The sequence below is a fragment of the Sinohyriopsis cumingii genome, chromosome 16, assembly GCF_028554795.1.
Source record: "Sinohyriopsis cumingii isolate HCF-2022 chromosome 16, ASM2855479v2, whole genome shotgun sequence".
Lineage (NCBI taxonomy): Eukaryota > Metazoa > Mollusca > Bivalvia > Unionida > Unionidae > Sinohyriopsis > Sinohyriopsis cumingii.
Genome location: NC_142976.1, coordinates 19779288 through 19804911, shown reverse-complemented (window position 1 = coordinate 19804911; position 25624 = coordinate 19779288). Strand labels below are relative to the sequence as shown.

General features: G+C 36.9%; 1 protein-coding gene across 1 annotated transcript in view; it reads right to left on the bottom strand.

Moving 5' to 3' along the window:
* Positions 1 to 25624, bottom strand: part of LOC149780036 (semaphorin-5A-like) — a 54087-nt gene that overhangs the window by 8635 nt on the left and 19828 nt on the right. Inside the window, exons 3-7 of the mRNA XM_089937427.1 lie at positions 23805 to 23873; positions 18514 to 18646; positions 17715 to 17855; positions 12381 to 12551; positions 11504 to 11692 (exon numbers count right to left, since the gene is read on the bottom strand). Of these exons, the coding sequence (XP_089793553.1) occupies positions 11504 to 11692; positions 12381 to 12551; positions 17715 to 17855; positions 18514 to 18646; positions 23805 to 23873 (703 nt within the window). The remainder of the gene's footprint in view (positions 1 to 11503; positions 11693 to 12380; positions 12552 to 17714; positions 17856 to 18513; positions 18647 to 23804; positions 23874 to 25624) is intronic.

Below are 25624 nucleotides of genomic sequence, written 5' to 3'. Positions count from 1 at the left end.
CAGATTACACTGGTCAACAGTGAAATCATTACTGACTTGAAAAGGCCCTAATCTGTAGTATTTTGGTGTGCCGAACACGAATATAACCGTGAAAAATTTGTATTGGCTCTCGTTTTGAAGATATTCATATACCTCATTTTCTATGTTTCACTGTGTAAATTTCTCCAGTAGGACTGCAGCAACATCCGGAATAATGATGTAACATTGCATAATACCATCATGCTCACATCATCCACAGTTGATTGCATCATTTTCTGATGCAATGCAATACTAATGCCATGCGGCTGCTGAAGTAAGTTGACGTCAGCAGTGTACTATACATGTGTAGGCCTATTATACTAATGCCAGGCGGCTGCTGAAGCTGACGTAAGCAGTGTACTATATAAAGCCCAATCAGATAGGTTCAGCATTTAAAATATTTTAGACGTTGTGCGAGACAGTTCAAGCTACTGTTACATAAAACTTATTATTTTATCCATTTACGTACAATAAAGAACAGTAATGCCTCGAAAGTGTGTTAATACCGCGGACAATTTTTGCTATATTTGTGGGGAAGTGACATTTGCCAACCAGAAGAAAAGTATCAATTCTCAAGTGAAGAAGGCATATCATCTTTACTTCGGATGCAAGGTTGGTGACCAAGACAAGCCTTGGGCTCCGCATATATGCTGTGCTACATGTACAACACAGCTTTCACAGTGGTTGAATTGCAAAAGGTCATCAATGCCGTTTGCAGTCCCAATGGTGTGGAGAGAGCCAAGCAACCACCTAAATGACTGTTACTTCTGCTTGGTTCCTCCTCTTTCCGGCGGAATAACGAAGCGAAAGAAGTCGAGAATAGTCTACCCAAACATTCCGTCTGCATTGAGACCAGTTCCACATGGTGAGGGACTTCCTATTCCAGAACCTCCAGCAGAATATTCTCTTGATTCATCTGACGAAGACAAAGGTGAGTCGACCTGTTCTTCTCCTGGTCCATCAGCATGCAGTGATCCAGATTTTCACTGTGGTGCATCATCAACCCCACACAGAATAACACAGGAAGAACTAAATGACCTGATTCGTGATTTGGACTTATCAAAGAACAAGGCAGAATTGCTAGGATCAAGACCCCAACAATGGAATCTTCTAGAAGAAGATGTCACAATTACTGCATATCGAAAGCGCCACCAGCAATTGGAGCCTTTCTTCAGAAAGGAAAGTAATCTGATATTCTGTTCCGATATTGAGGGCCTCATGAATGCTTTAAAAATCACTCATGACCCACAAGAATGGAGACTATTTGTGGACTCTTCGAAACTGAGTCTCAAGGCTGTGCTTTTGCACAATGGAAACATTCTTCCATCTATTCCAGTAGCGTATGCTGTCCACATGAAAGAGACATACGATAACTTAAGGCAGCTACTGAATTCCATTGAATATAACAAGTACAGCTGGCACCTCTGTGGTGATTTGAAGGTAGTTGCCCTTTTAATGGGACTGCAGCAAGGATATACAAAATACATGTGTTTCTTATGCGAGTGGGATAGCCGAGCAAGGGAAATGCACTACATGAGGAAGGAATGGACTCACAGGCAGAATGTAGCCATTGGAGAGAAGAATATCCAACACCCAGCTCTGGTTGAGGCTCAGAAAATCTTGCTACCACCCCTTCACATCAAACTAGGTTTGATGAAGAACTTCGTGAAAGCCATTGACCGGACTTTGCCAGCATTCCGATACCTGCATGAAAAATTCCCTCGACTCAGCGAAGCAAAGATTAAAGAGGGAGTTTTTGTGGGTCCTCAGATTCGAGAGCTTTTCAAAGATGACCGGTTCAACAACTTGCTGGAAGGTGACGCGAAACAAGCATGGAATGCTTTTCGCCTAGTTTCTACAAACTTCCTCGGAAATGTTAGGGCAGAAAACTATAAGGAACTAGTAGAAGACATGTTGATGAAGTATAAGAAACTTGGCTGCAATATGTCTCTAAAGATTCACTTCCTTCATTCCCATTTGGATTTCTTTCCTAGCAACTGTGGTGTTGTTAGTGATGAACACGGCGAACGTTTTCATCAAGATATCGCAACAATGGAACAAAGATACCAGGGAAAATGGTCCACTACAATGCTGGCTGACTACTGCTGGACACTCCTCAGAGATGCTCCCGAACAGCTGTACAAGAGACAGGCGAAGAAATCTAAGATGTAGTCAATGACTTGATTTTTTATAGGTAGGCTATTACAGTTGACCTTTTACTATTGGAATGCATTTCGTTATGTAAACATTAATTTCTTGCAGATTACAAAAAAACTAGAGCCAATTTTGCAATTTGACTGTCATATTCGTGTTCAGCACATAAAAATTGATAAGAATTGACTAATTTTATTTCAGTAACATGACTTTTGTAAAAATTTGTTGTCCAGTGTTATTTGTTTGCAGCATTTGAGTTCAAATTTTAGCCTGGGTTTTTCCGTTCGAATGCTTCACATCCTAATACGATACAAAGTGAAAATGTGTATAAACATGGATTTCTTAAATAACATATTCTTGTTTTATATCGGTTTGTTTAAATCTATTTGTGATCAAAGGTTACAGCTGTGTTGTCTAAATCTGCTGAAATCCTAAATAAATCATATATTTAAAATATTCTTTGGAATCACGAAAGTGATGATTTACTTCTGGATTAAAACACTATTTTTGGATTTTTTTTAACTCATTTAAAACATTTTGGATTGCATCATTGTGTTATACCAGGACATTCAAGACTATTGAATTTCATTCGGCACATTCTGTATTTTTATAGGACATTGTGAAGGAGCAAATGTATGGCGATCTATGAAGAACACATCAGTTGAGATTAGAAAACAATAAATTAGATTTAGGGGGACAGGAAGTATCCAATCGCCTTACTGTCATGAACGGTAATGTCTTTTCGAGAGGAAAATTTCATTCTTAATTAAGCAATTGTTTGTACAACAGCCTGACAGACTATCAGGGACACGGTAAACTTTGATTTAATGGTAAAACTGTCACGACTTGAGAATTTCCAGAAGGTCAAGTTGACCTCAACTTTGGCGCCTCTGGAAAAAGGCGGCAGATATATCTGATTCTGATTGGTTACGCTAAATAAGGGGCGTGTTTCCCCACGTCAAATTTCCTAGTTTTAATATCGCCCACATCGACAGTTTTTATCGGTCTATGATTTTCTGCAAGAGAAAAACCAGTGTAAAGAAGAGCTGAGAGAAATTCTTTCGTAAAACTGTTGTTGAGGAAAACCGAGGAACAAATTTGGAGGTAGAAGCGAGGAAAGCTGAAAGCTCAAAGGTATTTGTGACAATTCCATGTGATTCTTGATGCCATATATAATGTTTTGCTGAATTTATTTACTTATATTTGCATGAATTTAATTTCTACATTCGTATATCAGTTTGCTTTATGAAGTATAGCTTTGTTGAGTTTATGCATATGAAGTCGTACAATATTCTTCTTTAGATAAGGTTGACGAATTATTTCAATTTGTCGTCTTGCTTGCATAAGAATTAGTGTCTAATTAGTGTCTAAGAATTTCGTGCATTACATTAGTTAATATGAGTTACGAGAATCCGTGTGAATTCACCGAATTTAGAAGCTTTCACGTATGATTAAGGGAGATTGTGTATTGACTGAACAGACGTATTAAGCCATATAATGGATCTTATTTATTCACTTGTGTAAATTGGAGCTGGCTCGGAACCGGTATGACACGTGTGGTGTTAATGTGTGATGTTAATTAGTGATCAATTAGCCATTAAACTAACTAGAGTCATTATAGGACATGTGGAGACGACCTATAGCCTTAGCATCTGTTTAACACCGATATAAATATCCGATAACGGGGGGGGGGGTAATAATCCAAAAGCCCCTGTTATTATAAACAACAGAAATTTAGTCTGTCTCTATATTTATTTTCAAGGGAGAAAATAGCTCCTGCGAAGCATTGTGTGACGTATTAATTATGCGACGTATGGTACGACGTGTTAATTCTGAGACTTATTCTGAGACGTATCCTCTGACGTATCTATGACTGCGTGCTACGCACAGAGTGAGGACCGAAAGAATCAAGACCGACAGCATCGAAGCAACAGCTACAGTAGAAGTCCGACAACGATTAATTTGGTAACTCCGAATACCGTTAAGAAATGGAAAACAGTGAAGTTGACTAATACACCGGTAGCTATGGTTAATGGTGAAAGGGCAACCGTACTGTATGATAATGGCTGCAGTTATAGGGCCTTGGTGGACAGTAGGTATGTCAAGCCTGTGCATTATACAGGCGAGACGGTTGAGGTCCAGTTTGCTTACCGGACGAAGGCTCCGCTTCCGGTCGTTAGCATTGATCTTAATTCGCCGTATGTAATGTGACGAATTCAAGCAGCGTATTTTTCGGGACTGTCACATGAGGTTGATTGATTGCTTGATTGGTTGAGTTTTAACGGAGCATCAGCACTGGTAGGCTATTTGGCGTCAAACAAAACGTTATACGTATAATCTTTTTAAAAAAATTAAAAAGTCTCATCTCGACCAACGATATAGAAAACCAGTAGTTGAACTTAAAACGATAGGATGGTAACGGTGGAAAATAAAGCTTCCCGATGAAAGTGGGATGTAAATGGTGTACGTTAATGAAGAATGATCAAAATGTATTTAAAAAATGGACGGTATATGCATTGCATAAATATGCACAAGCTGATAGCATAAAAGTTAGAGCTTAGAGTAAATATTCACTGCTTTCAGGAACTCCTTAATACGAGTGATGTTTATAGTATCAAAACGTTCCTTCATGTCATGCACATTGTAATACTGATCGCGCGTAGGTTACAGATCGAAACACTATCATAACGTGCTTAACAGTGAATGATTCATTGCAATAAACTCACTCTGGTAGCTCTTCACTTTTTAGTACGTACGAGTGGGTGATATAAATAACCAATCCTTGCAATGATTACCTCCTCCCTACGTATAGTTCTGTATGAAGGAGTCCATTCTCCAAGAGTTGGATTGTTTGCATGAAGTTTGTTATTCACTGCATCATTCCATGATGCCTGCCACTTCTGACGTAAGGACTTTTTTGACAATATGTTTAAAATCAGTATACGGTATTTTAAAATCAGATGATTCTTGAGTAAGGGCCATTTTATCAGCGTGATCCGCTTTTTCGTCACCTTTAATACCATTATGGCTAAGTAACCAAAAGTATATTATATTGTGGGAGACACTCAGCTTGGTATTTTTGACGAGTATGTTTTTCAATAATGGATTCTCCACTTATCTATTGTGTAGTGACTGAAGTACTGATCGTGAGTCCGAGAAGATGATGCTGCTTAAAATGCGATTGTTTTCTATATGCTGCAGAGCATGGTCTATTGCTCTGATTTCGGCTGAAACAAACGATGTTCCATTTGTTAAGCGAACTTGCGTTGTGTGACTTCCACAAACAAAGGCTGCAGCAGCCTTTTTCTCATCCTTTGATCCATCGGTGTAAATTTTTGTATAGTTTTTAAATTCGGTCAGGAGTTCATGGTAAGAGTTGTGGAAGACAAGGGTTTGTCTCGGAATTATTTCCATAGTGTAGCGTAAAAAGTGTTTGGTTGTTTAAGTAGCCACGGTGGTGTTTCGGAGATGGACGTTTTCTGAATTTTAGTAAGATCTATTTTTGTACTGTTAAGGCTGTATGAAATTCTAATGCCAACGGAAGGTATGGCGTTTGGTTTATTTTCGTATAAGGTTTTGTATTTGGGTTGAAAAACAGCCGAATAAGCCGGATTCTGGGGGTTTGATTTTAATTTGAGAGCATACTGTGCAGAAAGCCTTTCTCTATGATGTGATAACGGTGGCTCGTTCGCTTCGGCTAGTAGGCTTTCGCACGGGGATGTTTTAAATGCTCATAGAGCCAGTCTTATTCTCTGATGATGAATTGAATCAAGCATTTTAAGATATGGCTTTCTGGCTGAACCATACACAACGCAACCATAGTCCAGTTTGGAGCGAATAAACGTTTTATATAAATTCAGGATGACTTTTCTATCAGCACCCCAGTCAGTGTTCAATACTACTTTAAGTTCGTCAAGTCCTTTTAAGCGTTTAGCTTTCAAGTTCTTTAGGTGTGGAATAAAAGTCAGTTTTCTGTCAAAGATAATACCTAAAAAATGTGTTTCCTCAACAACTGGAATAGGTATTCCGTCCAGCATGAGGGTAGGTTCATCGTGGTGTCATCGTAACTGACAGAAATGCGTGCATACCATTTTTGATTTCAAGAATTTGAAGCCGTTCGTACTGGCCCAATTTTGGATCTTGTTTATATTTTGCTGTAGTTGTCTTTCAATTGTATGCATGTTTTTTGATCGATAACATATTAGAAAATCATCAACGTATAACGAGCAATCCACACCAGGAGCCAAACACTTGGCGATGCTATTAATTTTGATATAGAAAAGTGTCACAGATAAAATACTGCCCTGCGGCACACCCATCTCTTGCTCGTGCAGATCTGATAGGGTAGAGCCCAATCGTACTTTGAATTCTCTGTCTGAAAGAAAATATGGCAGACGGCCTTGTAGACAGGGATCGTGCATGTCATTCAGTATCCAGTACTTCCATGTCGTGTTATAACCGTTTATGGTATCAAAGAAAATCGCTAATAAATGTTCTTTCTTGATAAATGCGTCGCGAATAAATGTTTCCAGTCTAAACAGATGATCATTGGTGATCCATCCATAAAGAAAGCCACTTTGGAAAGGAGGTATTAAATTGTTAGTTTCCAGGTACCATACAAGCCGAGAATCGTTCCATTGTTTTGCATACACAGCTTGTGAGTGCAATAGGTCGATGGTTGGTAGGATCTTCGCTATTTTTAACTGCTTTGGGAACTGGTATTAGTGTTGCTTCTTTCCAAATTTTTGGTACATTACCAGTAATCCATAAATTCATTGAAGATTTTCAAAAGAGGTGTTAATGATGATTCTCGAAGGTGTTTTAAAAACTGGTAATGTATTTCGTCAGGCTCAGCGGATGCATCAGGCGCCTTATGTAAAGCCTCAATAAGCTCTAATAATGCGTCCCAAACTTTCTTAATACAGGAAGGAGAGTGTAAAGCAGAAACTTATTTCTTCTATGATTCCTCGTTTACTTAGTTTGATTGTACAACACGTTTTGGCCCGGAGAATACGACATTTACTTAAATTTTCGGGCGTCGAACGATTGCTACATTATTTTCAATGCTTCTCGACGTTGTCTAATGGCTTCCTTACATTCCTTAGTTATCCAAGGTTTTGGGGTTCTTTTACAGTTTGGTGAGGACTTGGGAATATATTCTTCTGCAATCTCGGTCAAAATAGATTTAAAATGCTGAATAGGGTCATTAACATTGAAAATTGTATCCTCATTCAGCATAGTTTTACAGTGTGTTTCAAACTTATCTCAGTTGGCCTTCTTTATATTCCATTGTGGAATTACGTCATCACCAACCTTCCATTCATAGTCCAAAAGGAGCGAAGGAGAACAAAGTGTCAAATCGATGCATGTGTATGTACCCGTTCCTGGGTGTAAATATGTCGGTATTTTGGTGTTATATAGCCACAGATCGTGTCTAGAAATAAAGTCTTCAACTTTGTGACCTCTGTCATTTATATGATTTGATCCCCATAAAATGTTATGGGCATTAAAATCCCCGAGTAAAACAAATGGCGCGGGAAGTTGTTGAACAAGAATGTTTAATTCGTTTGGTGATAGATTAGTGTTTGATGGTACGTAAAGAGAGCAAAATGTAATCACTCGATGTAGAGTGACGCTTACAGCAATGGCTTGCAAATTTGTGGTTAATGGGATGATGCTATGAGGGGCTCTGTTGTTTACATAACAGAAACTCCTCCTGAGGCCCTGTCAACATTTTGGGAGTAGGTCTTAAACGGAGTAGTTTTTAAGTGATGTGATCTGTATTTTTCAGGAAAGTTTCCTGAAGGCACAGTACTGGACGATTATATTCGTTCAAAAGCAGATGCATATTATAGTAGGTTTCTTTAAGTCCTCGACAGTTCCGTTGTATAGTGGTGTTCTTCATTATATGTTTGATTTGAAGATTGTGGAGCTTGGTTAGACCTTACGCGGAGAAACTTTGTGTGGTTATTTCTATGGAGCAAGTATGGGGGTGAATTGTTTGTTTGTAGGTTTGGAGCAACCTTGAGTGCATGAAGCAGTGTCTTCTGCATCAATGATCTCAATGTCTCCAGATCTGTTATAGAGTTTGGTGGGGTCATCTGACAACTTTTGTTGTCTGTTTCCATGTGATTTGTTTTTATTCTTTGGTGATTTCGGTGGTTGGGTATTACTGAAGGTAGTTTGGGTAGATGGCGTGTTTTTCTGTGCTTGGTAATGAGGGGTGTTGAATCGGGTGTTTCTTTTGTGTTTGAGCGTCCTTTGTTGTTTTCAGATTGTTTTTTGACTAAAGTGGAGGAGGGTGGGGTAGTATGGGCTGTTTTGGCCCGAACGAGTTTTCTGGCTTCTGGATAGGGTATGTTAGCTCTATATTTTACCCTTTGTATTTCCTTCTCCTGTTTCCAGGTATCACAATCCTTGGAATTGGCGTGGTGCTCCTTTCCACAGCTGACACAATGCGAAGTTGCTCTGCAATCAGATTCCTGAAGAGAATTGTCCTCGCATCGGCCACATATTTGGCTTTTTGAGCAACGGTCTTCGTGATGGCTGTATTTCTGACACTTATAGCACCGAAGGGGGTTTGGGATGTAAAGCTCGGCCTTCACTTGCAAAAAGCCAACTTTACCACTTTGGGTAAATTTGGTTTATTGAAGGTGAGTACAATGGTGTTGGTGTCCTGCAGATTATTATTACGTTTGATACGTATTGGACGGACTGCAGTGACATATTCACTTTTCATTCCTTCAACGACATCTGTGTCGATATTTCCAGCCAAGTCATGACAGCGAATCACGCCTTTGGACGTATTAAGTATGGTGTGAGCGAACGAGGTCACTGGAATATCAAAGAAAGTTTTCATTTTCTGGATATTGTCTGTCTGACCTCGTCGTTCACACTCAACAAGAAGGCAATCCGGTTTTATATTTTTTACGCTCTTTGGTGTACCAATCAATCCTGTTATACTTTTCTCGATCACAAACGGAGAGAGTGAGGCAAGCGGTTTTGTGGCATCTTTAGATTGTATGACAATGAAGCGTGGACATGACTCCACACTACATGGCTCGTCATCAGAGTCAGATAAAGGTTTCGTACGTTAGGTTTGATTTATTTTGGAAATATCCATCTTCAGCACCCGTGCTCCCCGCCCACCATGGAGCCCGACAAGGGGACACTTTTCAAGTGCCAGGGATACACAGATGACATACTCAGTTGATAAAATTACCTTTGATTGACCCGTGAAGTCGCCAGTATCTAGGGTCGGTAATATTACCTCCCGATTGACCCGTTAAGCCACTGCCTTCTAGCAAGAGAGATACAAGGAGAAAGTTAAAGAAGGTGAGAGAGTAAATAAAGACTTCCTAGGGCTCGGCGTGACCAGCCGATTTGTCGGGACCGGGCCTATCCCGACCAACTGTCTAAGAGAAGTAGAGGCCAAAGTAGTGTATTGCATGGAAAGCCCCTGCTCAACTACCAGGATAATTTCCTCCCCCGATACGGGACGCAACCCACGGCAAACAGTTTGCCTCTACTTATTCGCCTTTTACGACACGTAGCGAGGCACGTAGGACCAATTCTACAACCCCGGACCCGCAGGGGGAGTCTCATGCGGTAATATTACGGTGTAGGTATGTGTTGCCACAACCTAACCGGATGACGTGTGCACCTGTACACGTTGGGTCTGTTGAGACGAGGGCGATGAAGCGAAGGACAGGGTTAAAGCCGCTACGGCCCACGACTTCGCCCATATACAATTTGCTACCTGGCGAGTTGAGGAAACTTCAAGACGGAAGCTTATTCCCAACTGCTTACAGTAGTAGGAAATTGTCAACAGCAGAACGCAATTATTCGGTCTCTGAGAAATAATGCTTGGCAATTATCTTTGGGATATCTATATTCCAACGTTACCTGTATGGACGAAAATTTATTCTGGAAACTGACCACCAACCAGTTGCCTATTTAGCTCAAGCTAAGTTGACAAATGGACGATTAATGAGATGTCATTATATCTACAGCAGTTCCAAGTCCAGGTACGGTATATTAAAGGTAGCGAGAAGGTAGAGCTGACTGCTTAAGTAGACTAGGGACGTCTGAGGTGAAGGGTTAATCTGAGGTCATGTAACTGATCAGGTTAGATCTCCACAAATTTGGAGAGAAAAATCTCTGAGTTTACTCTTGAAGGAAGGGAAAATGTGAAGGGGCAAATTTGTGGCGATCTACAAAGTACACATTAGTTGAGACCAGAGAATAATTAATTAGATTTATGGGGACCGGTGTGTATCAAATCGCCATACCACCATGGTATGTAATGTCTTTTCGAGGGGGAAATTTCATTCTTAACTAAGCATTTTGTTTGTACAGCAGCCAGACGGACTATTTGCCACATTTTAGGGCATCATGTGGAACAAGGTTTTCTAAACCTGTAATTCAAGGTCACGGTCATATCTGAATCCCTTGCGCATTTTAGTATGAAACTAAAGTGACTGCAGTGTATGCCTGGGTATTATCGGAAACTATACTTCAATTTTTTTTCATAATTGACGGACTCTGGAGATTTGAGTTAAAAATCAAAGTTGCGTCGGTCTGACAAATGTCATGAATGTTTCGGCAAGTTAAAGACCATGCATCATTAACTTTTATCCAATTATTTGAAAGAATTGTCAATGGAAGTGATGTTGGGGTTGGTGGTGTATTTATTGAACTAGATTTTTAAAAAACGGTGTGGATGATCCAGTGAGTTATTTTTCTACAACAAAGTAAACAACTAGAAAAAATAATTTCACACTCGAGAAGGTTTTTTGGCTTTTATATTGGCTTAGCAACAGTTTGAGTTATATATTAGTTCAACTCTTTCTCCGGTTGTTGTATTCGGTGACCAGAATCTATTTAGGTTCATTAACAAAATGAAAAATAAAAATCAGAGATTGTTGAGGTTCAGTTTAATGCTGCAAGAATACAACATTGACAATAGACACATGAGTCAAAATGATGTGATTGCTTCATTTTTGTTTATAGTTTGCGTAATTAAGCTGAGTGTCATTCATAACTTTTCTACCTATGATATTTTAATTATAATAGTATCATATGCATGCTTGGCAAATATGTTAAAGAAATTTAATGCTATAAATATTTTCTTTATGAGGAGACGTATTATTATATGTATATATGATGTGTGCTTAACATTTATCGACATACGTGTCTTGAACTATACTGAACATTATTATTTGTTTGTAATTCAGGAAATGTAAGTTGGTGTGCGTTATAAAAATCATGTTTGAATGTAAATGATGTCAAAGAAGAGGTAATAGCGAAAGATAAAACGAAACGATATAACCTTGGGTGGTAGGTGGTCTCCAACAGTCGATACCACGATACAAGGCATATTCTGAAGGATCTCCAATGCAATAATGTCCATTAAACGATGGAAGGGGATTGTCACAGTTCCTGTGTCGTTTTTGTAATCCAATACCACACTGTGTACTGCATGGACTCCATGATTCCCAATCTGACCAGCCACCATGATCTGATTAAATGTTTTTAAAAATGTTTTATTGTACACAAATAACAAACCCCGAAGTTACGACATCATAGCCATAGAAGAAAACGATATACATTTTGGCTTGTGTTTCTATGAAGTTTTATATTTGCGTCTACAATTAAAGAACATAGAACAAGAATCAAATTAATAAAATGCTGGCATTTTATGTCAATTTATTTTCCTCTTAAAGGAAATGAGGATGACCACAATCAAACAAAATAAAAACGCTAGTTGTCTTTGGCAAACAATGTTTAAACATTTCTTTGTTTTAAACTAGGTAACCGAACCTTTGATGAAAGAACTCACGGTGAGATAATCTTAATAATATCTAAATATATTTTCTTTCGTTGAAAAGTTCCAATGATCCACGCATCTTGCCTATGAAGGCTTGTACAGATTTTGTCAACAATGTCTGATTCAGAAGTGATTTAATCCAGCAGGGGGAAAAAATTCTGATATATTCAGGAATGTGCTATGTAGCTGTGACATTGTGGCAATATATATATATCTTATAGACAACCACAACATATTAGATCATTAGAACTTGACACCCAAAGCCGCTGCCATTTTTTCCTCAAAATGTTAAATGTTACTATGACAAACATATATCAGAAAGACGACCGATATCGACATGTTCAAATTAGTAGTTAACTTCTTATGTATATTTTTTTACCGGGACATTTTTGCAGAAAACAAGACTCCTGCTGGGTGTTATTTCCAACACATAGACCTCCTCTGTTCGCAGGGTAAGGGTTTGAACAGGTGCGGGATCGGGATTCGATGCCTAGGCCACAACTTCTGCTGCATTGTGTCCACTCACCCCAGCTGCTCCACCCACCATCCACTAAAGGAAATGTGTAGAGAACATGAAAAGTCAAATAATCGGCACAAAAACAACAAACGTTCTATGAAAAGAATGAGAGGGTAAAAGTCATATCGCTGGAAACAAAATCATCTTAATATGTTTACCAAACTTATTCAAACGATATGAGTTAAAGTCATAAGACATCCAAATATACAATAGTTTATATATCTTTAAAATGTGAATAATGAAACCCTTACCGTCAACGTGAAGGAAAAGAGCATCGCTTCACAAAACAACGTAAGCCTAAGATTTTCTTAAGGTTTTACAAACTCATACGTGATTAAGGATGTTTCACTACCGAGAATTACGTACGTTTTATTTTCTTCGTACCTTTCCCAGCATGTGTAAGTGCAAAGATTTACAGTATGTTTGTAAAGGCTACATTTGAGATGCGACCTGACATTCCAACATACACCGTAGGGGGTCCTTCTCTAATAAGGATATTTTAAAACATATTTATAAATTATCTGTAAAACTATCTAAACAGTAATACGCGTATTATACATTTAATTTGTTGATTACCTGGACAATATAAACAAGCGAGACATCAAATTACTAATTGTAAGGAAGTACGTCGAATAAGTAATATTTTATACAATGTATGTTAGCATCAGGAAGTGCTGATATTCAGAGAGGAATTCATTTCAATGTGATGTAGAATATATTGATTCTGAATAATCTAAACTAACTTCTATCCATTAAGTAAAACATTTTTTCTGCGTGTTTACAGTTGATGATGTAAACATTTCCACCCCTTATGATAATAGGAGCTGTTTGTAATAAGTCGAATGAAAAAATTCAAAACAGTTCTTACTGTTAACAATCATCTTCATTATCATACTCAATATCACCATAGTCAGATGGTCTAATACCCAAGAAACTACAATTAATAATTTCTTTTATAATGGCCAATGATAATATTTTTTTCATGATGACTTTGTGGTCCTATGATACAAACATACGTGTCAGCTTAAAAAAAAAGGGCAACATGTAACGTGACTTCATTGTTAGTGAAGAATTCATGCAATGAAAAGTTGTAAAAACAATTTTATTATATGCTCATCTTTGTGTGTTAACTTTAAATTGTCAGAATCGTTCAGTATTTTACGATATTGCACACCGTCATATTGAATTCACGCGCATGAAGGAACTACTTTCTATTGTAAACAAGCAAAGGAAGCAGACATCTGCATTTTATTTTATTTTTAAAAAATCAAGTACACTCGCATAGTAGGCGCTTTACGTTTTGGTTGATGAAATTTGTTTCGGAATGAACTAAAGCAGATGTTTCGTGGACCGCCATATACCAGCTGGTTTGGCGCATTCCGCGTTAACCTTTTTGATACAATGTTTCGGATTTAGGCTAGCTATACAGTAGACGCCAGACAGGTCCTTACAAATAACATACAAGTGACAAGGCATAAACATGTCTTCTTTAGCTGGTAATAAAAATGGCAAAAGAATATACTTACAGTTATACATCCTGAATTTCCTCAAAATTTACTTTCTTAGTTCTGTAAATCCGAATTACATGAGCCATGTTATGAGTTCTCAAGCTTGATTACACATGTCGAAATTGTACTGTAATTTCTACTTTATTTTAAGTGCTAGTACTTAAAAATGAAAGAAACATTAAATTCAAAAACGTCTTTTTGATAAATACAATTGAAAGACTTCAGATTTTTCACACATCATGATTTCAAATAGTCAATGACAGAACAAACACACTTGCAGGTGTCATCACGCTTCTCCTGCGCTGCTTCAATCCGAAGTATTTCATATACAATTTGCACAGACGAATCCAGTCCATAATCACGAAATTTCGTAGAATTGACAAAAATACCAAAATCAATTCATTCCAGATCAAATAGAAAAGTTCTTGCAATGCGCATTAATTCACAATATGACTCCAAATTTCAATTGTAATTAGACGAAAACGCCATATTATTTCGAAACTTATGTCTAGCGCGCGACAAGTTCAAATGTATCTCGGCGGAGTTATGTGCGCATTAATAATGTTGTGTAAAGATAAATCTGCGCTTGTGTATTTAGTCTGGAATACGGCATAAATTTATTTACTTTGTTTCTTGTAGTGTATTTTGTTTGCATAATTAAGCCTCAGGTAGAATAAGAAAATGAGCAAGTAATAAAAAGGTTACTGCATTTGTATGGGAAAATATGAACTCGTTTTGTCGGATGGATATACTTCACTCCCAAGGTCGTGCAGTATTCCATCCGAAAAACTCGTTCATATTTTCCCATACAAATGCAGTACAGAACTAATTCCAATTGGATATTACAAAATCTTTTATTCTAGACAATAATTATATAGAAAGGCTGGTTTCGTATGATTTCATGGTGAGATTAATAAATTATTCCCACCTATTTATGTGCAGATTTTTACTGCAATTGAATGTTTGCAAAATGATTTATTTAAGCTACAAATATTTAGAAATATGACTTAATTTCTTTTTGTCTGCCTTGATCCGTTTTTGCTTAAACTTGCTAACAATGTTTTTTTTAAACATGTCAACATGTGTAAAATTTAAAAACATTAAAGAGGTGATAACCTGAAAATCTATTCAGGTCGCCTACGTATGCTTACAACGTTAAACGATTCCTACCCACGACTGCTAAAACTCTCGAGACAGACAGACTTACAGAAGTAAGGATGTACGTATCAAAATGCCTTCATTGATTGACATAGGCAAGTAAACTTAAATTTACATATATTTGGTTATTTTGATACTTTTCATCGGTGGAGAGTTAACATGTCTTGCATAACATGTTGTAAATGCTTCAGAATTTGCAGAGCATAGTTGATTCAAAAGATAGGAAGATCAAAGACTCATTGTTTATATGGATTTGAATATAATAATTAAAATATATTAATCAGTAATAATGATTAACTTAACTTAATCCTGTGTTGAGAGAATTTATGAAGGTTTTGTGTGTGCATGTTAGCATTTGATAGATATATCAGTTAGAGATGATCCCTGATCTAAAGATCTGCATTTCGTCGCACTTTTTAGAATATAATTTTATTTCATGGTTTGTCAAGTATATAAACAGAGGGGGTGTTAAACCACGATGAATGGTTTATTCATCGGATTTTGTACTTCAACGCATATAATTGAAGCAAATGTGTAATTAAAAATCAAATTATTCTTATTATTGCATTGAATATCAAATAATTTTAGAGCTTGTAGCTGACTCGAGGATTGGTTAAAACATCTCATGTACCTTCTCATGCATAATGATTGATTTTGCTGGTTTGTCATTGGAAACGACAGCATGAGGACCTTCAAGTCTGTTCATGTATTTCAAGGAAATAAAAAATATTTAAGTGATAAGATAACCATTTTAATACAGATAAATAAAGAAGTATAGCTTAGGCGTTTCCTTCAACAAGTAAGTGTGCATGTGATTAGGATTTTTACGTAGCTTTAACAATTTTTCAGTCATATCGCTACGATGTCTGCGGTGTGGCAGTTGATAGTGATGTACAGCACTGGGCATCATGCAGCAAACATGTAGCATGGTAACCCACCCAGTCACATTATCCTGACGCCAGGCCGACCAGTCCTAGCACTAATCTCTTACTGCGGAGCGCCAAGCGAGACAGCTGTTAGGACCGTTTTTGTAAGTGTTTCGTATGACTCTGCCGGGGTTCGAACCCACGACCTCCCACTTCCGAGGCGGACGTTCCAACCTCTAGGCCACTGGAGTAGTCAACAAGTTGATTTCTGTATATTAGATGACATTTAGCTCGACACACACACAAACACACACACACATTCTCTCTCTCTCTCTCTCACACACACACACACACACACACACACACACACACACTCAGAGTTGCGGTGTTCCCATTCGGTAGACAAGGCAGCTGTCTAGGGCGAACATAATTCTCACGGGGCATATTATATAGCATGAAAACCTAGATTTGTTTTTAAAGAATGTAATTATTTTCCATATAAGAAAGCCTCTAGTCAAAATTTTGATATCATTTAAAGGTGCAAAAGTCTTTTAAGGCTCTAGTTTAAGGCACTGTTTTGTGTTGAAGGAGGGAGTGCAGGACACACACACACTGTCTTCTTTGCAGAGAAATAATATCTATATTTTATTCATCGCGACCAATAGGTCACGGCATTTTTGCCCGATATCTTTCTTTGTCATTCTGTTGTTTTTGTCGTAGCCTTCGTCGTAGTCTTTTGTAAGTATATGCTGGTGTCTTATTAAATTTAGCTAGATTGTATCTACCTCTGACACAAAAGAGTAGCTTGCCCAAAAGTTTTCTTAGACTAAGAAATGTTCGTACGGAGTCTTTCTGAAAAACAATTACAAAATAAAATAATATTGTATTACGCTTAAAACTTACGAACTTTTTGTGCGCAAAAATTGCATTGTTTCATGAAACATGGCCCAGAGGAGTGGCTAACGCAAGACTGAAAAAAAACTTGCTTTATAAACATTTTGATTGGTGCGAGGTCTGCGTACACGTTGTAAAGCTATTGTTATACGTGTAGCTTTAGGTTACACATTATGCTGTATATTCCGTTTCTCTTTCTAGATCTGGACTCACCGAACATGTATGCAAATTTTAATAAACCTGCTCCTTTTGAAAATGTGAAATATACAATACCCAAAAGGCTTATTATATTGATTAAAAGCATATAATTCGGTTTATACAAAAATATTAATAAACCGTGTCTTACCTATACAACATATCTTCAAAAATATTAAGGCAGTTGCTCGGCAAATTCTCAAGAACATATGTATAGTATTTCAAAAATGACTTTTTTGCCAATGTTATCATTTGTATTCTTTTAAGTGCATGTGTAGGCACATTACGTCGTTTGCTTAAAAATATATCTCTTCATACAAATTTACAGCAATAAGAAACTATCGTTCCACAGACATTATCGCTAAAAAAAATCAAACGTGATATATATATTTCATCATTTATTACCTTAGTCTTTTATGTCTAACGTCCGAAAGAAGGATGGAAATCCCGACTGATTTTGACAGGATACAAACACAACTGAATTTTGAATTTATTTCGCACAATTAATATGGAAACTGTTTCATAACAAATGATGATTGAGAAGTTCTTAAAGATGAAAATACGAATAGTTTTACCTATAAGGCACAACCCGCAATAGTGTTTACATATTAATTTTGCTTCGCTAATGTTGCTGCAAATCTTCCCATACTTATCCAATGCAGCACAGTCTGTTGATTTATCAAAGCAATTAGAACTTGAATTTGTTGTAGGAGACACTGAAAATGATAATAATAATAATAATAATAATAATAATAATAATAATAATAATAATATGACGATGAAGATGAAAACGATGACAATAAGTAGCATTATTAGCAGTTTTTCTTAATGAAACGTTTGTGACATTTGAGAGAAAGAATAGTGTTAGCCAAAAACAAATATATTTTTCTTATGCGTTGCTCACTGCAAAACAGTTTTCAAAATGAAATAATTCCAATGTACGGTATTCATGATAACGTTTTGCGTGTTTATAAGAATATGAATCGCATGCTGCAAAGAATGAAAAAAACTTCCTTTTTCCCAAAGATACTATTTCCGGTTTGGCGAAGAAGTCATACGTTAAATTGCATGATCGCGCTTTAATAAGGTTTTAAATAAAATACATCGAAACAAAGCCCAATTGCATTTGTCCCGACAACTTTTAATACACTATAAGATGCTGCTGGTAGAAATAGATGAACACTTTAGGAAGGTAAAAACAAAACAGAACGCACAGGACACCACTGGTCTTGGATGGTCAAAGAATCGTTTGCCTCCATGTGACAGAAATCATGACTTGGACTGCAGACATTAAATACAAGTCTTAAATGTATGTCATCCATTACACTGTAAAGCTTTACGATGTTCACAGCCATTAAACTTATCTTGCATTACCCGACAGGTTATCTTTAATCCCACACAAGTGTTTGTTACACCCGTGTGTCTCGCAGCATTCATAGCAATCCCCTTCGTAGCTGTGTTCAGTATCTCTACCGACCAAAATAAAAGACTGCGTCGAGGGACATTGCTGCATTTAAAATTAAAAACCAGTATTATTATTTCAACGGATGTGAATTTATATCCTTTTTCTTCATATACACAATTCTAATAAAACCCTAATTCTTGCCAACACGGCGTATCAAAGGACAGGACATTTATACAGCATATAGTTCTAGTATATTCATATCAACCTCACAACATATAACACTACACGACATCCATGTACCTTAAAATATTATTATTTGTGCCACATAACATCACAGATATCAAATGAAAGGACACTAATATAGCTTAAAGTATTAGTATATTCACTAGACAGATTCAGTAACACAGTGTTTCTTAATTTAAAGCAGATCTGTTCAGATTTAAAATACTGTTGTACAAGAATGTATGTGTAAGCTATTTATTGATGATGATGATGATGATGATTATAATCTTTTTTTACATTGAGCCATCAGCAATATTATATATAATTTAAGTTTGTTATAGAAGATATGGTGTCACGTTTGATACATACAATAAATCCATAAATAAACAGTACCGAAAATGCTTTTCTAACTATTATCATACGATTCATGAAATATGAGACAGTATATTACATGTATTAAGCTGTGAAATAGCGATTAAATTGAAGTAACAGCGAAGGACGAACAAATAATACCACAACAAAAATAAATATTACTACTAGTCATACTAACAATAATAACACTATCGGGCTTTTCCAACGAACGAGTTTATATTAATCTTTCGAGCGGAAAATAACATTCGCACTATAAAAAGTGAAAATTCGTTCAGCACGTTGCGCAAAATACAAATCATTTGATCATGTGGTGTATACGTAGTCCCTTCCACCTTCCTGGTTAAATATGCAATGAATGTGCAGACAGTTTTATTTGTGAAAAAGGCATTTTCTAAATTGTGCCACTGTTACTATAACGAAATAATATTTTTAGCTAAAGGGTTTTGACAGACTTCTCTATAATCTAGCTCTTGAAAATTCTGTGATTCTAGATTAACAATCTTTATAAAACTTTTCACACTGTTTTACCAAAGATAAAATCATCTTATTCCAAAGATCTTGATTTATCCACACTTGTCCGTGACCATGACTATTTGAGAAAACCCTGACAAACGATGCTTAATTTTCATTCCAGGACAGATTTCTATCTTAATAAGCATTATATTATGTATGACATATATATTTTCTATTTTTTGAGTAGATATGCTCAATCCATCATTTCAGAATGTGTTAATATGTAAAATCTTAAAGTGTCCTCTCCAATTCGCCATGTACAAACTCATTACAAGTATATGCAACCACAAGAATATTTTTACTCAACATTTCAATGCCAATCCAACAACTACAATCTGAATAGATATCATATATATCGAGATAAAGCTCGTTGTACCATTAGAAAGAGCAAGAAGAAAACAATGGACATTCTATGTCTCTCTGTTGAATTCTCCCTTCTCTGTGAAATCAGTATGATAGCCTTGCTGAACCTTAACACTCAGAAACCACGCTATTACAGACACGTAATGTTCTGGTAAATCGGGGAAATGTACTATGTACTATTGGTTGCCAAGTCAAATTGGTATAAAGGGTGAAGAAAGGGTACAGAAAGCGGCTAAGTAGACACCAGTGTCTCTATGTACATCAGGATATGTGTCATGCTCCAAAGTCATAATATCGACCCCAATATAGGCATCTCTCTATAGAACAACGAGATGGCATAGTGCCGAACGTGTATCGGACACATAATTGACACCGACACATCTCCTGAAGCTACACTGTGAACCTCGACAGGAATGGAACCATCCACTGACAACTGAGCAGATTCTTTTTCAAGTTTGTCGATTTCCACTCTGTGCGACAGACGTATTTTGACCTGAACTACTTGAAGAGACTGTAAGGGGACCTACGACCTGAAAAAATCTTGGATTTTTAGAGAGAACGGTTTATGCAACAAAGTTTAAGTATATGTTTTACATGTGGTACCTGAGCATTTTTTTAATAAACATTCAACAGAATTGCAGCATGTTTACGTTTTAAATTGTATCGTTTTGTACCTAACTTTTACATTTATTTGGAAGGACTTGTTGTCTTGACATTTTACATCTTTCAAACTTTATCTTTGCTTGGCGCAACAAATCCACTTTTCTTCCGCAGTACCGTAACACACTACTATAGAGATTTATCTTATATCATTCAAAACCACTTCTTTCAAAGTAATTCACATATTTTGAATTGGTGAAATTAGTGTCATAGTTTTCACATTTGTCATTTTAGGGCACGTCTGAGTGACTCTGGCTATTTAGTTACTCGTGCGGATGGGAATTAGAGCCACATTTTCGCATGCTTTAATGCATGTGCATACAAGGGATGCTTCTCCGTTGTGTCCGACCTCGGGTCTATTTAAGTCTCACGGGACAGATGATAAGTGGGAATTGAATCACGCTTACTCACCTTGTATTAATCTGTATAATTTACGATAGCAGCTGAGGATTAATACCCTACTCAAATCGCCACCCCGGTTCCGTGCATAAACGCTACTCTGGACATTTGTTCAATTAACGAGTGGGAGTCAGCCCACACTCGTATTTAGTAGTCCTACCAAGGAAGAGCGGTAGGGGCTCGGTGAAAGACTCCATGCGTTAGCAGTAACACTGCACGCCAAGGTCATACATGTGGTCAAATCTAACCTAGTTAATTATTTCGGGATTAATTCTATTACCAATTTAGTTTTAACCACTTTTATAATTCGAGTCATACATATAGTGTTGTATATTTTCCTATTTCCTGGATGATTTAGGATTTTGTGCACATAATGTCCTTTAATTTTCCGAAATAAACTAAAGCCAAAGTGACTTACTCCTCTTTCGAGTCACGATTGTATTGTAGAATAATTTTGATTTGTAGGCCGAAAAGATCAGAATTATCAAAAAGGTTCACTAGAGATAATGTGAACCTATTTATGGCAATTAGGAGCATTTACATATTATGCCCTTAAAAGGGCTGTTGGTTTAAATATGTTCGACTGACATGAATATACTGTGGTGGTTGTTCAAATGTCCCTCTTCAATGGTCCCGGATCCACCAAATCAGAAACTGTACATTGGCTGAAGGACTGATGATATGATATAGGCGATCTTGTTAGAGCATGACGGGTTATTAGCTTCGTATATATGACCCCTACCAGGGGTACCGGACACACCATAACCAGTTCTCTCTTTTCTTGTAATTGATGAAAACTTTCATAACCCGCGATCTCAAAGGTTTATGGCTCTTTTATTATCCAACAGAATGTCAACGTCCTCTAGGACGTTTGAAGCTGCTACAGACTCCGTTCATAGGTCTTCAAAGCCGAAGTCTTGTGAGAAAACTCTAGAAAGCAATTTCATGTTTAATATTACTTTTTCCTTCATTACCGCCTTAGACGGTGTGCTGTGTTTAGGAGATTGGGTTATTGTACTCACAGATATATCCTGTCCTTGTTGTTGTTGTTGTTGTTCTAATGCTGAAACTTGATCCGGTCCATTCCTTGCAGACAAGACCTTAAACCGGACCACAAGTTGTTCTTCTATTTCTTTCATTGGTGGAGATATTACGGTTGGCTCGGTCGGCTGCTTTGCTTTATGTTCATCATGAATCGTAATATGTGTTCAGCTCACTAATCGGTTCTGCATATTTGCTCCCTCTGTTGTTTTTGGACCCGTTCTTTTCATTCTATACACTCAGCCGCTCTCAAGTGTCATCATCCAGTGTCTCACCAATTATACGCTTACGACACCCAAATATACAAATCTAACCACCCAACTAAAGTTGATGCTACCATCAAAGGTGTAAAGAGGTGCATTTCTGATGTGAAATCATGGATAACATGTAACAATTGGCAGATGAATGGTGATGAAACTGACGCTATTCTGATCACAACAAAGACTTTCTCATTCACATCCTTTACCTCAAACAATGAATATCAGCAACACCAACATTACATTTACAGTCAGTAGGAAAACTAGTGTTACTCTGGACAGTACTATCACATTGCATCAACAAGTCATGAACATATGCAAGGCTGCATATCTCGAGCTGAGACGCATCAACCCCATTCGAAAATATCTTTCATTTGATGTCACTAAAATACTTTTAAGTTCATTAGTACTTTCAAGACTGGACTATTGTAATTCTGTTATGTCTGGTTCGTCTCAATATCTGCTCCAGAAACTTCAGACAGATCAAAACACATCAGCTCGGACCATCCTTAGAGTGCCAACATAAAAGTACACCTCCCCGCTGCTTTGTTCCTTAGACTAGCTATCCATTCGATCCCGAATCAAACACAAAATTTGTTCTACGTTTCACTGACGGACTCCAGTCCATCATACCTATCCGACCTCACCCATGTGTACACACCAGCAAGATCCTTACGCACCTCTTCTGACAATCGTATACACACTATTCCCACTATTAAAACGAAGTCATCTAGACAACGTTCATTTGCATACCAGGGTCCAACAACGTGGAACGAATTATTGTATAGCATGATGTTTATAAACTGTGCTATTTATATTTCCCGCTCAATTCGATAGATCAGTTATAATTTGAAGTAAGAACATTTAATAAATGTTAAGACATTTGAAATGGTCAACGATTTCCAATTCAAGCAATAAAAGTATGCACTTGGAATTCAATCATGAACAGCAATTCAATTATATACTAGCAATTAACTCATACATTTGCAACTAAATTATGCCATGTATATTATATTAGCATTCTTTCAATTTTCAACTGTTCGGCGTACATGTTTGTATGCAGTTTTAAAGGTTAGCAAACGACATATTTATTTAACAAATAATCGTGATCTTTATGTATTAATATTTTTGTCGTCAAAAATTTAGATGCCTTGATACTAATCCGAGACAGAAAATATGATATCCAATTCTACTTTTTTACATTTGTATACCGTGGTTGAAAAAGGAAGGATAACAATGATAACAATGACAATTATAACAATGATTATTCAAGATGTTTACAAATACATACTGTATAAAAGCCTAAACTTGAAATGTAAGCGCAATAATGCGTCCGCGTATACATTAAAGGCACAATGAAAGAAAAATATTTGTATAGGCTTTCGATATTCTTCCCATAATGTGAGAAATACGTATCAAATAAAGATTTATACCTGTATATCTTTACAACCAAGCGTATAGACGGCATCAGAAGAAGTGTTGTTTCGTTGTATGAAGCAGCTCTGCGGAAATACAGAAAGAAATATAACCGTATCGATGACATATTTAAATGAATCAACTACATGGCTTAGATATGACGATAATGGATTCCTTCAGCGCCAGATAATATTCAATCAAAGAATAACGATTGATGCAAATATCAAATGTCTACGAAGTAATCCATTGTACTGATGTGAATAATGAGCATTGAACCTAATACAAGCACGTATCAGCATATCATCTTTTTCCTTAGTAAACCGAAATCTAACTAATCTCAAAATAAACAAAGCTTGTGCTACCAGATTTAATATTAAACTACTCCACCCACCCAACCGGAAACCAACTTCAAACATTTAAACATACACAAATGATCTTGAAAACTGGAGACAAACGAAGACTATTGTGATAGAATACCAGAAAATAATTGTAATTTTACTCCTAGAAACGTATTTAATTGTGACGTGGCCGGACTCTTTTCCCGTTTACTTCTTGACCAAAGTTTGTAAGTGGATGGAGAGATTTCAATAGGGTGTAAAACACACAAGCACAGGATAGCAGCGATTTTTTAACAAACATAATCATGCTCTTGGACCGTGATACATCACACGGACCCGAGCGTCATCTGGCCACTTTACTTTGAAATTCGTACCAAATAGATAGACATCACACTTGCATTCTCTTCACAGGGCATAATTAAGGCATTTAAGGTGCTACGACCCTAGACCTTAACATATGTAACAGAAACAAGTGAAGTCATTAAATTAAATTAAATAAGCAAGCAATCTATTTCTCCCCAATAAAAAGTGAACATTCAAGAGACACAGTATTGGGAGATAAATTCAAAATAATCCTAAATTTCTTGTCACAAGTTCAAAATTAAAAAAATGTTTCGAATTCATTTCAATAGTCTTTAATGTTCTGGTGTACCACACTGATACAATCAAGCATGACCTAGAATTCGTTCATAAGAATTCCAAAATAGTGTGTGTTTAAAAAGTCAACGAACACTTAGTAATTTGAATGAATTATCTGTCGCAGAATTGCAACCGAGTGGGTTTTTGGACATAATGAACAAGACAAACACAATGGGAGAAAGATGGAAATTTATGAATGAATTAATAAAGATAAATATATGATGTAAAAATACAATGATTATCTCACGCTCTCAGCATACGACTTACTCAAATCACTCCATACAACATTCACACATCGAAAATAAACAAAAATTATTAAATCAAATGAAGTACAGATCCAAGAACCCTCATGGACTACACATACGCCTCAAACAGTATTTTACACAATAAGAGATTCACATAATCTCGAACATAAATTCTATTAAGATTCAAAATAATCTTAAGAACACAACTAAGATTCAAAATAATCTTATGAACATAACGAAGATTCAAAATAATCTTATGAATATAAACAAAAATGCAATGGAACAACAATTGATTCAAACGTATGCTGCTAGACCCCTTGTACAGTCGCACGATTCCTTGGGTTGGTCCACACTCTTATCGACCGCTCGCACCCTTTACGAATCCAGCACGAGTACAGTCATACGTTACACGTATAGACAGCATACAGCACTTTTTCAATTTTGCTACGTCTACGTCCGTTGCACAGACATACGTACATACATACATACGTATCGACAGCACGTAGCATTAATTGTTCTGGAAACTCCAGATAGCTCTAAGCAACTATAGACGGCTTCGGACAGCTTCATGCCGCTCTGGTCATATCCACAGTCACATTGACAATCACATTTCAT